Source organism: Neopelma chrysocephalum, unplaced genomic scaffold, assembly GCF_003984885.1.
Source record: "Neopelma chrysocephalum unplaced genomic scaffold, ASM398488v2 Primary Assembly neopelma1_96147, whole genome shotgun sequence".
Classification (NCBI taxonomy): Eukaryota; Metazoa; Chordata; class Aves; order Passeriformes; family Pipridae; genus Neopelma; species Neopelma chrysocephalum.
The window spans coordinates 14,240-29,767 of NW_020924796.1; the positions used below are offsets into that span (position 1 = coordinate 14,240).

The following is a 15,528-nucleotide window of genomic DNA, read 5'->3' on the forward strand; positions in this document are numbered from 1 at the left end:
AAATTGATAAAGGGGACTTCTGCGAGGTAAGAAAGGTAAAATGGCAGACAGAGGTAATAGTCTTGAGATGGAGTTAAGCAACTGTTTAAGGATTCAAGAGGAAAACATCATCATGAAAAGGGAAAAGCAGCAATTTGGAAGACAGCAATTAAGTTGCAATGAGAATCCATTCCAGAGGCAGTAGAAACCAGCTCTACCCCACCTCACTGGGGACTTCTTGGCCAGCAAAGACTTTTCCTGTTTCTTATTCAGAGCACTGAGCATACCAACAGTCAGTTTAATATTTCATTAATTCAAGTTATCAACAATGGTTGTGTATGGTAACTAATCAGTAACTGCTGAATACTTTTAAGTTGTGTATATTCAGCTTACAAAGGGCTCTTTGTGCACAGCAAAAGGTGTCTGTCCAATCAAAGAGACTCGGTGAGGGAAGGATTCCTTGTACTGTTACAATATTACGAGGCATATCATTGCCTAGAAAAGTTAACAGGAAAAAAATTGGGTGTGTCTGTAATAATATATGTTTTATTCAGCTTCAATTGAAAAAAATGTTTTCCACCTGCACAAAAAATAATTTTATATTTTTCCTGCAATTTTTCATCTGTGATATAAAGTCCTGAGCATTTTTAAATTCCAAATGTTCCATACTATATTTCTTTAAATGCATTTTTCTGTTATACCTGTAGTAAGAATATAATTTTAAATGCAACTATACTGCAAGTAATGATTATGAAAAATATTATATCCTCACACATTAATGCATGATTGAGTCATATTGAATAACTCTGGTGATAAATAAACACCAAGCAAGTTGTTTCCCATATACAGAAAATATTGCTCAAAAGGAGGTGTAGATCTGTCCGGATTTTCTGTTGTTTAAGTATAAGCCAAAAAAACTTTGAAGCTTTCAGAAACGAGACTGAGTTTGTGAAGCTGAAAACTGACACATTAGTAATAGGAAGCTAGTGACATTAGTTTATGGCAGTCCTCCTTAAGAGAATAAATAATTAACTTCAAATCAAATTACCAGACAACAGAAGTGGAGTTTTGTAATTTTAAAACTTGCTTTTCAGAGTAAACTTTCTTTTTAAACACAAATAGAAGCTTGATGCTTACAACAACTTGATTTGTCCTCATACTTAGTCTGAGACAAGTAAAATGTCCACCGATTCCAATAGGCATTCTCTCGTGGCTGAGCATACAGCATAGTTCAAGGAACACACAATTCTCATTTTCTGACACTATGATTATTTTTGTCACAAATGACAAGTCTTGTTGACAGAATGGTAGCCAAGTTGGCAAAATTCCTGTACAACGTACTCTTCTTTTCCAACACTGATTAACAGGAAAGAGGCTGCTAAAATGGAACAGGAGTTCCCTGAGTACTATAAATCAGAGCTTCTTTACAGTTATTCTAATCTATGCTAGGATTGAATGTCATTTGAGGAATCATTGCAGAATTCCTGGGGCCCACTCCACAATTTTGTCTACTTGGAGCTTATTGGAAAATCCAACTCTCCATCTTTAAAGTAAATAAAAGAAAAAAGTAGCTTGTGGGATTTTTCTCTGGTTACATTATATTCAGACTTTGAAGTATTTGCTTCAGTTTCTACTTTTGTTTGCTATTTTTATTGTGAGTATAAAAAAGGTTAGGTTTCCTTGATTTTGTTTAAAAATTTGGAAGGCATCATGACATCATTTCACTATGTTTTGTCTCTGCTATCAAAGTTAGATTAAAGTTTCTGTGTTGGTTGTTTATTCTGATATCATGTCCCAATTAGCCATCCCCTTGTGGGCCTGCATCAGATAAAAAAAATACATGGAACCAATGTGTGATTTGTGGGATGAGATCCTCTCAACATGAGTTATTTTCTGGAAGCATAAACAGTTGAAACTTCACCACAAAACATGACAGCCCTATTTTTGAAATGCCTTTTCTGCTGCTCCAGAAGTTTGTCCATCAAATGTTGAGACATTTTGAGATATGGGAGAGGTTGGATAAGTAAATTTAGATAATTAAATACTTGGAAACAGTATGGAATAATTAATAGTGAGTTACAGTACAGGATGATCTGTGTTACCTAACTTAACTGCAATCCAAAAATTAGGTTATAATCATGCAAAATACAATTTAAACACTATTGTGAATAACGGAGCTATACTGAAAAGACTGGTGAGTGGTCTGTAAGAGCAATGACTTAGAGAAGGATTTAAGGTTTGTCATAGTTTATTGTACCTGTACAATCTCTCATTGTACTAGAGTGCCCAAGAGAAATTATTCAAACCATGCATTTATATCAAGTAGCAGAAGGGAATTAATTGTACCACAGTTTAGCATTACAGTGTTGACAGACTATTTCAAAGGATCACTGGTCATCCTTCAAACATACAAGAAGTTCTTATGCTCAAAATTCTAAAGAATTTGAGTAGATATAATGCAAGAACAGTAAAACTATGTCAGCCAAAGGGAAATTGGCTACTATCTTAATAAAGAGAGGGTTGAGTAAACCTTCTGAATAAGTATAAGTATTTTCAAATAGAAAATACATCTGACAATGCAGGTCCTCATAGAAATAATAATATCCAAGAGGTATTGTTCTGTCTTCAAATAACAATATCCATGAAGGGAAATGCAGCAAGAAACAGTTAGCCAATAGGTGCAAAAAACTTGTGACCTATTGCAATTTTTAAAGTACAACTAGATATTTTCCTCAAGTATAGCCTTTACTTTAGACAAGGTCAACATTCCTGACCCAATGAGTCACTTGGCAGAACTTTCAACTGCCTAAAATCCCCTAAGACGTTTAGCACATAACTCAATAGAGGTGGCTCTTTAAGCTGCAGTTGACATCTGCTTCATAGAATCCCACTGGTCCACTGTTGGATAGGGCTGAGATGGACGTGTATTGGAGTTTTGGACAATCCAGGTGCCTAAACATTATCAGCCATTTTTTACTTGCTTGTCCAAGGGATTTGAATTGTCCAACAGTTCCCATTTCACCAGATCTCTGCTTCTTCTAATCATTGAATAACAAACTGCTTTGGGAAGGAATTTTGACTTGTTTATGAGCCTTAAATAGTTCAAAGGTCATAGATTGGTCATCTCTGTTTAAATCTACCTTCTGTGTGAAATGTTGTGACTAGTAAGTAGGAGAAAAAAGAAAGGTTTTCTTTCTTCTGGACTTTTGAATGATCAGGACACTCTGCTTTCAAGACATATTTACTTAGCATCAAGTTCATGTCCACTCGATACAGACAAGGTCTATAAGAGATTTCGTGCCTCAGCTCTTCAGTCACAGAACTAAAAAATCTCCCTTGATGACATCAAGGCTTGGTTAAAGCTGAGAGTAAGCTGTTGATTTAACCAAATAACTGATCTGAGGGAAGACAACATTTTTCAAACATTGGGATTACGAATCCTGCTAATGTATTTAGGGCAAAACTGGTCACCAGACTTTAGATGAAACAGCATTTCTCCTGAGAATAGATTGACTGCCACCTACATTGTTTCTGGATCTTTCTGTACATCTTTGGTTGTGGATCACCTACTATATTCACCTACATGTTTTTTTATACTCAAGTTCAGGTAATGTGCAGTGGTGATGCCTCAGATTCTTCTGTTGTTGTTTTATGATGCAAATTTAATCCCTTCAGACTGAAATTATATAGTTAAACCCAAATTATCAATTTTAACGTGGACGTATCTGAATGATTTATAGCCAACTGCAAGATATAAGAGATTAGAAGAAGGATTTAGTGATCTTCTCTGATTTCAAATTCTGTGCAATTGTGAAGCTGAGTGAACAGTCAAAGTATACAAGCTATAGAGAAATCACAAAATTTTGTATCCTACAAAGTAGATGTACAATACTGTAAAATACGTTCCCAATTTTCCCACCTTTTTAGTATCAGTTTAGTTGCTTCAGCTCATAATGTGATAAAACCAGGTGTCTTTCATTTTCTTTGCTTTACTGTATGCAGGCAATAGAAACTCTGGTAAAAATGAAATTGCTCTTCTGCTATATTTCTATTTCCCTTTCTTATCATGATTGCACTGCAATAGCATCAAGACATTCCAATGTGATAACAAAATGCTGTGAAAGATCTTTTAGTTTTGACCATTCTCCCTTTAATGTGAAATAGTTGTGAAAGTCCTGCATATAATATTTCATTTTTTTAATCAGTTGATTTTCTTTAAAGTTTCTCATTTGACTTTATTCAGTTTCCCCTGAAACCAGTTCATTAGGATCAAGTAGAGGAAAATATTTAGGCACACAGGTTAAAACCTATTAACTGCTGTGGATAGACCTCCATACAAATATTTCAGAATGACTTTTCATAAACAGATAATACTTATACTTACTAATCCTTTATATTTTGCTTGACTGACAATGCTAAACTAACCTTTCTAAACCATTCCTCAATCTGATAAGACTATTTGTATTCCAAAACATTATAAAAATACTGTTTTACCAAAATTTTGAGTTTACAGGCATACACGAAAAAAAGTTACAAAAATCACTTCTTCTGTGTAATTATCAGATTAAGTAAGTTTTGTGTAAGTAAAGTGATAGGACACCTACAGAGAAATTAATATAAATCTACTTGTCTTCTAGGACAAGTATTTTTATTTAACTTTTCACAAATTTTACTTCTGTAAAAGTGTTGAAAAATGTCTAGTTTAATACATATACTGAAATAAGGTTAAGAAGTGAAATTCATTCATTTTAAATGTTTTAAATATTTATTATTTTCATCAAAGTAATGCCTACAGATACTGATAAAGCCAATACATTCCACAATGTCCATTAATAATGGTCCAAGTGGACTACTAATAAGTGTTCCATTTCAAACAGTCTAGAATCTGAACATACATTCAAAAATCAAAAAGATGCTACTTGAGAAGATTTCTGCTGACCAGAGCTATTTCCAAACCATTTTTAAACTCAGTCTGACACTCATCTTGCTGTTCTGCAGTTACTCAAATGAGAAATTATATGCACTACAGTAAAATCCCGTTTTCTTTCATGCTAGATGGGTCATGTTTTCCTGGATTAGACTTAGAAGATTGGAAAAGAAGCAAAAGAGTAAAACAATCCCTTGGTGTTATTTGGTTTCTTTCTCACTGCGTATTCAAGAATGGATATATCCTTAAGTGTAACAGTTACTTGGAGCATTCAGCAACACCTCTAATAAGGTAAAGAGGAATTCCTCTGAATTTTGAAGGGCGTAGTTAAGCCAACAGTAGATACAGGGAACTTTTTTGATGGAAGAATAGAGTATTCAGGGTTGTTTTCCCAGGTGACAGTGAAATAAGTGTGTGTTTAAGGAGTAATATTATTCCCTTTACGAAAAGGGAGGTACAGTCCAAAGGGCATACACTTTACTCGCCAAAATAGGCAAGGCAATTGGAGTGGGAAAAAAAATGAGAGAAATCTATTTGTTACCTCTGTCTTACGTAACAAGAGCAAAGTCCAATCATGCGGTGTGTCCTGAACCATCTTAATTCTGCTCATGTTTGAGTAATTTTTCAGAGGACTGGACACAAACTCAGGACAACCTTTCTGGTATGTCAGTAGTTTGGGACTTTTTTTAAATGAGAGATATTTTATAAATTCACTGATGTCTAAAATTGGGAAAAATCCAATTAACTGGATAAAAATTAATTCTTTTAAATAAACATTTACTTTCTCCTTTATTTTGTATATCTTTGCTGAATTGCAGAAAATATTATGCTTCTGTCATTCGAATGAAATTAAATGAACGACCTACTGTTATCAAACGAATCCAAAATGTTTGTCAGGAAACACCAAACTTCTGGACTGTTCTCAACATGCTTATACTTGTTCATTATGACGATTCACTTGCAATGTATGATAGTAATAACTTTACTGAGATATTTTTCTTTCAAACAAATGGTTGTTGAGATTACTCAAAAAACATTTATGTTTTTGAGATTACTAAAAAAAATTTAAAACATTTGCTTAAGATTGTATATTTCTCATTCAAATATTATTTTACAGGGAGCTATTCTCAATAAATTTAAAATGAATTCTGAAGATGAAAAGAACAACTATACTGCAGATGGAAATAGTCATGATGTCGCCAGCCAGGGTCATGGATCTGAAGACAAACAGTAAGTATTCTTAAACATTGTAAACATTCTGTATTGAAGCTTATAAGATTACATTACCTTATTTTATATTTCATTTCATTTATTTATTTTATTTTACTTTATTTTTCAGAAAAGCCTAATAACAGAAAGCTTAGTATCAAATTGAGAGTAGCATTGATTGACATGTTCATTTGGTGCAGAAGGACCTTTTATCTTTTTCTCGTAAGGACTAAATGTCCGCAGTTTTGACTGGAGTTTATTGAAAAATAAATCTGAAATATGATAGAAATTCTGTTGGAGTGGACATCTTGGATACATTTATGTTATTTGCTAGAGATTATCTTAATATCTTTCATATGTCAGGGAATCAATACTTTACATACCTTGAACATTTTATGTATTCCCCACCCACCATGTGGAAAAATTTGATTTTGTAAGTTATCTTCCCCTTTCCTATTTTGAAATTATATAGTGCTTCAGTTCACAACTTCCCTGACCAGGTAATGGAACCATTGAAACAGGTGAACTGGGGAGAACTTGATTTAAATTTACAGCAGCCAAGAGCTGATACCTGGAGATTTAAGGTATTCTCAGGAATGCTCAATAAATCATATTCATTTTACACACAATTTTTTTGCTGTAATTTTTTTTCATAATTGTATTTTAATTGAACTGCTTTAATATGTTGCATTAGTATTTCTGTAAAATGTCATCCATTTTTAAACTCATTAAAATCATCACACTTTTTCTTAGCAAGAAAAACAAGAAGCAGAAGAAAGGGGAAAAACCTAAGGTGGTCAGCCCGTTTGCTCTGGTAAGATTTATTCTCTCTGTATATGTGTACCTATATATTCATGCAGGCACATTTCAAAAGGCTAAACAAAAGTGATTGCAATTATGTTAGTGCACTGCATCTGTACTGATACTGTCTGTACCAAATACTGTGAGACTGCAGAATACTGGCTATAGCATAGAAATCAAGCAGTTCTCTTTGTGGAGGCAGTTGTATTAAAGAAGCTGTAATACTGCTGTTAATGATTCTTAGGAGTCTTCCCTTATAAGTGATCATGCTAAACATACCCATACCAGATTTTTGTTTGTGAAAGATAGGGATTTCCGTGTTCAGTCACTTCTTCTGACACAATAAAAAGGTCATCCATGTGTCTACAATTATGTGTGGTCTTGTCCTCTAAATTACCAGAGTCAGGTACTAATCATACTGATTAGGCCTGTCAATCATTATTCAGTCATCTGAATCAGCAGTAAAGAGTAACTCCGTGGCGTTAAAGAAACTTAAAATTAAGAATTGAGTACTGAAAAATACTTAAAATTCCAGATTTTTTCTGTATATTTCAAAAAAGACAGTATTTTAATATTTAATCCAAATCAACCATAGGTCCTCTTTTAGTAATAGTGAAATATTTTCTTTTTTTGTGGGTTTTGTATGCATGATACACAGCAATGATATTGCAAATAACAGACATAAAACTATAGTCCATGATGCCGGACACTGCCCGATTTCTTTATTTTGCTATATCAGCTTGCACTTGTACAATTACATCATAGGACAATAATTTACCTCAGTAAACTTAGTATTTTACAGTACACAATAAAGCCAATGGTTTTGTAACAGATGAACTCAAACTTAATATTAAGTTCAATGGCAGCAGGATTTAGGATTTCGGTACATTTTTATAATGTCTGTAGTACCTTAGGAACAGTTTTTCTGACTGCATAATAATGAATTTAAAGTAAAAGAGATTATTGCCTTAATTATCACAATGCCATTAAAATTTCTTATAATTTGAACTTTATATGGTGAACTTAAAAAGGGCAAATTTCTTATGCCTTGTTTACCTATGGCCTTTCTTACCCAGGTGCAGATATTAATACATTAAAATAGTACACCTCTCTAGTTTTGAGAGTTTATAGCATAAAAGTGCTTATATTGAAAGGATTTATTCCTGTACATTTAAATTGTTTTGTAAACTGAATTTCTAATCAGATAAAGTTGTAGTTTTGTGACAGCAAGTGTACACTTGTTAGCTTTGTCTTTTCTTTCTTGACTTTGTAGACATAACACTGTGTTAGCACTCTAATACAACAGTTAGAATTCATTTCTCTTCTCTCTCAGTTTCGATACTCCACTTGCTCAGATAAATTGTTAATGATACTGGGCACTATTCTGGCAGTAGCCCATGGAAGCGCTCTCCCTATTGCGATGATAATTTTTGGTGATATGACTGACAGCTTTGTTGCTTCTGGAGACTTAAATTCTACAGGTAAGAATATATCTGCTGTGCTGAGAACAATGGCTTGTATTTAAAAAAGAGATGGGGAGCTTCAGGCATCTTGACAGGACATATTGATGTCAGAAACCCCTGTGCTATACTATCACGCAAATTAGTAAGTCATATTCATTGTGATAGACATACACTATATTTTGGGGGATTTTTATTGTATTTTTTAGTTTCTGTGTTAGTAGTTTTTATTTTTGACTTTTTTTTCAAATTACCTGCTACAGTGCACATTCAATAAATCATGTTTAACTCTGCTTGTAATAAACTGAAAGTGGCTGGTTTTCCATCTCTTCAACATGGGCTCTTGTTGATTCCCTTGCATCAAATCTGACAATTATAGTTTATGAGGTGAATCAGATCAGTAGGTAGATTAATCAGAGATTCACTACCAAAAATAGAAGTACTAATTTTCTCTGGGATCAATTTGTTGACTAGCCTCATTTGCTGAATCAGAACTGTGAAATCAAACACAAGGGAGGCCAGGCATGCACTGCTTGATACAAGAGGAAGGAGTGATACTGTCGCTTTGGTGTCAACACATAGGTCAGATTATGTCATCCTCTGAACTCAGAGCATCAGTAAGGGATTCTAGTGTGTGGGTAGTTTTTTTCATCAGTCCTCCCAGTCAAAGGGAAAGGGTTTGAAAGGGCTAATCAAATCTGGTCAATCAAAAAATGGTTACTGGACTGGTGCCACAGCCCAGGGGTTCAGCTACTTCAGACCATGGGACTCGCATTGAGAAATCCCATCTCCTGGGGGCTGGGTGGGGTCCATCTGTCAGAGAAGGAGAAGAGCATCTTTGGCCATAGGCTTGCCCAGTCTTTAAACTTAAGTTGCCAAGGGAGAGGAACCTCAGTGCATCCCACTCCTATCAGTGTGATGCCAGTGCCTGCAAGAGATGCCTGGAGCCTGGAGAGGGGACCTACCTATGACTTGAATGTTGGAATGAAAGGATACAGGCTCTTCTGGAAGAACATTTGGGAAGATGAGAAGGGAGTGTCACCCTCTATGTCAATGACCAGCTGGAGCACATGGAGCTCTGCCTGGGGTTGGATTCCTTCTAACCCAACCCAATCCATGATTCTATGTATGCTCAGGAAGACTTTTTAATCTCAAGTTACCCTGATATGGTTTTGTAGTCAGTGGAGTTATGACTAATCCTGTATTAGTAAAGTTCATTAATTTTTGTTAAAATTTTCTCCTTTCATTCAAATCAACTTGATTCAAAACGAGATGTAACAACTCTGAATATGCTGAACAGCATGCAGGAAAAGTAATTTGCTAAAGCTTGCTCGATTAAAGGTATTTACTCTTCTTTCTAAGGATCGAATTCTTCTCAAATGAATTTCACTTCAGACATGCTTGAGAAGCTGGAAGAAGATATGACAAGGTAATTAGAAATTGGTATTTCCTCTTCTTTTAGTGTAGGTACACATTTCTATTCAAGCCATTCTTCTCCCAAGAATATTTTACACACTTTAAACAACACAAAAACAATGATTGATTGAATAATAAAGGTACCTAAAGGTTGTCACATGAGATTACTTGAGGCACTGGGAAGATTCTTGAACATCCCCAGCCATTCCCCAAAATTTCCCTGTCATCTCTTGCTCTCACCCATTCTAACCCCATTTCGGGGGTGCTCTGTGTTCCAATGACATCTGCATTGCTTTCTTTTTTACTTCTCTTCCTCTGAATTCATAAAGAGTAACTGTTATGCTAAAAAATTATATTGATTATCATCCATCGATTCCTTGAGCTGTGGTGATTCACTTGCAAAAAACAGAATTCAAGTTGTCAGATAGTATCTGCTTTGCTGCCAAAGCATCAAGTGCAACTAAATCACTCTCTACAAATATCTGAAAGGAGATTGTAGCGAGGTAAAGGTCCGTCTCTTCTCCCAAATAACAAGCAATAGGACAAAAGGAAATGGCCTCAAGTTGTGCCAGGGGAGGTTGGATGTCTTCATGGGAAGGTTTGTCAAGCATTGGAAGAGGCTGCCTAGGGAAGTGGTTGAGTCACCATCCCTGGAGGTATTTAGAGGATTTGTGGATGTGGCACTGAGGGACATGGTGCTGGGTGAACAGTTGGATTCAAGAATCTTAAAGGTCTCTTCCAAACTAAACAGTTCTGTGATTCTGTGGAATTATCTGCAGAAAATACAGATTTAGATTATATGCAGCCTTAAATCTAGCATTTTAGAGCAGGCAATAGCAGAAGACAATATTCAGTAGATGCTTCTGCTACAGAGCTCCATAAAGAAAAGATCAAATAAGCAGAAACATAAGCTGCTAATAGATGTGTTTTGTTAAGGGGCTTTATTAACCACTGTCCATACACTTGGTTTATGCAGGATGTCTACAGTTCATGTAGCTTTTTTTCTCAGGTTGAGCTCTGTTCCTCATTAGGTATTGAAAAATATCTGATGAGGTCTTCAAGGCAATTGTCTTTTTTGAAAAGAAGGAAGAAATAAGACATTTGCTGTAGTAACTCTTGCTGTTTTATACCAAAGTGCATTATCATTTCTGGTAACAGTGGACTGTAAAGTTACAGATCATTTAGATTCAGTAGATAATTTTGTAATTAAAAAAAATCTATTTACACCAGAAATAAAAGTTCTTTACCCTAAAATAAATGAGCAAATTAGGAAAAGGCTGTTACTTAGAAATGAAGAACTTGTATGTAATGAGAATGAACTGACAGGGAATTGGCATTTATGCTTTATAGGAGAGTGTGGCCACACAGTTCCTTGCTCCCTCAACATTTCTGTCAGTCTCTGACACAAATGCAAGCCATGCATACACACCTTCAGTGGGATATACTTTTGCCCAGTGATTTGAAAGCAAATTTGAAGGCAGAATTGCAGAACTAAATAATTTGTGCATGATTGAAGTTACACTAACTGTTCTATGTTTAGTAAATACCTGATGCCTACTTGCACAATATTTTTAAAGTCTGTCTTATGTTTACTCTAAAAGAACTTGAAAAATAGTTGTTCTTACTACCTATGAAATTATAGAACTTGTTTTGCCCATTATTTATTTGCTGAGTGATCTTTCCCTGTCCTTATCACAACCCATGAGCTTTTAATTGTATTTTTCTCTTCCCTGTCCAGCTGAGGAAGGGGATGGAGCATGTTGGGTTGGGCACCTGTCTTCCAGCCAGGGTCAAACAACGACAAACATCAGGCATGCTACCTTATCTTTTAGACATTAACTCTGACAGTACAAGTATGAATAAAAAGCAGCACAAGTTTCTCTTTAGAAACGAATTGTTTAATGAGGAACGAATTACTTCTTAGCAGCACAGGAACAGGTTTTCTTTTCCAAAGTTTCTAGATAGAGCCTTGAGTTAGTGATTTCACTGGTTTGAAGAAGCAGCTGGTTGTACCCACTCCTTGTTTCTCTAAGAATGCCTGCCAGCAGGTCAAATAATAATAAAACCCGTTTACAAGGACAAAGTTCTCACAGAGGTGTGTTCAAATACTGAAATATACACGTGGATTTGGTTGTGTTTGTTACTCAAACAACAGCTTGCCCAAACCCCTACTATTTCTCAAAAGAAAAATAACTATTACTTTAAAATGCAATAAACACTCTCCGATTAGTTTCAGCAGTGAATTTGCAGAATATGTTTCATCAGCCTGGAATCTGGCAAAGATATGAATCCCTTTTGATACGATTTGTCATGAAACAAAGTCTAAGCATAAATCAATTCTTTGAAGTCATATAACATCATAAAGTAATTGTCTAAAGTAATTACTGCTGAATTTGGATGCAGTGCTCTTGGGGTTAGTTTGGGAAGGTTTTTTTAAGTTTGTAGAGTTCTAATGAAGCTGAATGTGATCGAAGTCAATATTCAACTAACCAGCATTCTGTTAAGCATTAACTTGCTTTTATTAAATCATTTCGATTAAATGCATTTCATAATGAGTACAGTTCCAAAGTCCCTAACTAAACTGTATGGTATCATAGCTGCAAGAAAGACTGGATTAAAATTTGAAAATTTTAATCTGTAAAGCCATTCTCTCCTTTTTTGAGCAGAGCATTTGCACACAGATTCCTGCCGTTTGCTCCTGCCAAGGAGCATGTTACAGAATCAGTATGCATAACTTAGTACACGAGTGAAAGTCATAAGAGTTCTAAAACTTTTTGCTCATTATTTACTTTTATATAGATGCAGTATTCTTATAATTACAGATATATACACCCTGAATATTTAACCCTTGATTTTGGTCATGCTTTACAAATGGAGTCAGTTCAGATATATTTTTCTGGTTTAATTCTGGTTTAAGTTCACCTATAACTAATTCTGATGTCAATTGAGTATCAAATCAAAATTGATTTAATTCTTTTTGAATGTTTTAAAGTTGTGACTCAAGTTGTGTTCCAGTTTGAGAAATATAGTGGTTCACACATACCTAGTTTGGATTTGACACCCTGCACAGGGCTGAATTAATTTAAAACTAAAATATGAGCTATGCACAAAATAGAGAACAAAAGAATTTTTGATCCAATGGCATTTGCTTGCAACAGATGTACATATAGTAATGCTGTATTCTCCAATCAGGAAACATTTCAGCATCCATGCATATTTTTATTTATATAGACAGGCACATTGTATGATGTAAATGTGCATATAATACAGGTATATATGATTAGGTCTGTCCATGTGTGTTAAAAATGCTAGGGAGTTTTTGAAAGAGACACATGTTAAATGAAAATGGTATTGTATCTGAAATACAGTTCTAAAATAATCTTATGAGAAAATACATGTAAATTGACCAAAAAAAAAGAAAGGTAATTCCTGTCTAACTATATCTTTGTTTTGGTTATTGCGAAAAAAACACCCTGACATTAAATACTATTCATAGAAAACTTATCAAATTTTACAGAGGTCTGAAGCAGAAGAAGAAAGCATCCTGCCAAATTCAGACTGGTGAGGTAATTAAAATCAATTTAAGAGAGTCTTGCCTTTTTTGCCTTTTTTTTTCTTTCAGATATGCATACTACTATTGTGGAATAGCAGCTGGTGTTCTTCTTGCTGCTTATATACAAACTTCATTCTGGACACTAACAGCAGGTCGGCAAATAAAAAAAATTAGAGAAAAATTTTTTCATGCAATTATGAGACAGGAAATTGGATGGTTTGATGTAAATGATGTGGGAGAACTTAACACTCGTCTTCTAGAGTAAGTACACTATACCTTTCCCAATGTTATTTTACCTTATTAAGCACGTAGGAGTTAAAAATTTTTGGTTTTATTTTCATTGTTAAATTAAGTTTTCAAGTTTTCTCATGGAGAGTCTCAGAGACTGAATTTCTAATACTTCTGATACTGGACTGTCACAAAGATGTCAGAAAAGCTTTTTGTTAAGTTTCCTTGAACTCTGAGGATGACTAAGACCCAGCCTATGCGATTATCCCTTGGGAGAGAAAATATAGTTTGTTTCCATGCACACTGAGGACTGAATAAGGTGCCAGCTGACCCCAGCAGTGTGACGAGCTTTAACTGTATAACAAGATTTTCCTTTCTCTTTCCCTATCTTTGATTCCCAAATAGACCACAAGTGCCAAACTGATCAAAAATCTGGAATTAAGAGAGTGAGAGTAGTTTTACACTGTAGAGGGAATTTCAACCTTTTCAGAGAAAACCAGGTTTATAGCATTGCAATTTCACAAAAAATAGGAAATTTTCCTTGACCACACTATATAGTGCTTTACCTTGAAGAAAACTGTTATTTGGAAACAATTAAATAGTAAAGATTGTCCTCCACACAGATGATCATGTAACAAAACCGAAAATGTTTGTTTTCCTTTCTACATTTTTCTTCCTTTCTGGATCTAATCTGTTTTTCAGTGATGTCTCCAAGATTAATGAAGGAATAGGCGACAAGGTTGGACTTCTCATTCAACAACTAACAGCATTTGTAGCAGGATTTATTGTTGGTCTCATAAGAGGATGGAAATTAACCCTTGTAATACTAGCAGTTAGTCCTGTCCTGGGACTTTCAGCAGCCCTCTGGGCAAAGGTAGGTTAACATACATTCAGTGTCAGGTTTTACATTAATGAGAGATAATGAAATAAATCTACATATCTGAAATTCTTAGTGTTAGAACTTGTTGTTTAGTCCAATTATAGCTTTAGATAACACTTAAGTACATAAACTCTTAGATGAACTGTGTATCAGTACCCTCATGTTCAAGGCCAGGTTGGATGGGGCTTTGAGCAACTTGGTCTAGTGGAAGGTGTCCCTGCCCATGGCAGAGCAGTTGGAACTGGATGATCTTTAAGGTCCCTTCCAAACCAAATCATTCTATGATTGGATGATTCTGTGTAGTTTCAATAATATCATTCTTATAGATTGGACAGCCTTATTTCATTTGAAGCTGTTTCTGCCAATATAGCATATGCCCATACAGAGAAGAAGAATCCGCATTTGTAACTGTTTAACCGCGTCCACATAAGTACTTCTTCTGCTGAAAGGAATAATTGCACCTCCTGAAAAATAAGGGAATAAATTCGAAAAAAACTTGGTCTCAGACAAAGAGTTTCTTTCAGAGTTGTTAACAACTTTGGCAAGAAATTTTAGCCAGCCTTAGATGAGAGAAGGACCAAATTACCATGGGATTAGAATGACTTACATTTGTAGTTTGAAAGTCTTCACATTTTTATAGTATTTTATTTTCCCTACATTTGAAAGGTCATGAAAGCTTTCTCTATCTTGAGTGAGTATATTGCAGAAAAGGTTAGAGAAGCACGTGCCATGCATGTCTGCTGGCTGAGTCTTCACAGACTGTGGCCAACTAATGTAAGTTATAGGCCCTCTGGCTAATATAGCCAGAGATGAGAATGAGCTGAGAAGATCTGCCTGGGGAGAACCACACCAGCTCACTATGAGTAGTCATCTAATCTCCTGCACCGGGTGAAAGCAGAGTGGAAAATCCAGCTCTTAGCTGTTTACAAAGGGTAACATTTAATTATTTGATTGAGTTCACAATATACTTAAGGATTTGGATATTGGACATTCTGCACTCCTACATAATATAATCAAAAGGCTTCCTATTGGAAGAAAGTAACTATGATAAAAGTCATTAGGAAGTGCTCGAGCT

General features: G+C 35.0%; 1 protein-coding gene across 4 annotated transcripts in view; it reads left to right on the forward strand.

The window, feature by feature from the left end:
- The window catches only part of LOC113981128 (multidrug resistance protein 1-like), a 42,215-nt gene continuing 26,687 nt past the window's right edge, over positions 1 to 15,528 (forward strand). For all 4 annotated transcript variants that reach the window (XR_003538325.1, XM_027708361.1, XM_027708362.1 and 1 more), the window contains exons 1-8: positions 1 to 26; positions 5,035 to 5,197; positions 6,024 to 6,136; positions 6,869 to 6,929; positions 8,250 to 8,397; positions 9,739 to 9,805; positions 13,415 to 13,606; positions 14,276 to 14,447. Coding sequence is in view for 3 of the 4 variants with exons in the window: in XM_027708361.1 (XP_027564162.1) it covers positions 6,048 to 6,136; positions 6,869 to 6,929; positions 8,250 to 8,397; positions 9,739 to 9,805; positions 13,415 to 13,606; positions 14,276 to 14,447 (729 nt within the window). In the remaining variant the exon portion in view is untranslated. The remainder of the gene's footprint in view (positions 27 to 5,034; positions 5,198 to 6,023; positions 6,137 to 6,868; positions 6,930 to 8,249; positions 8,398 to 9,738; positions 9,806 to 13,414; positions 13,607 to 14,275; positions 14,448 to 15,528) is intronic.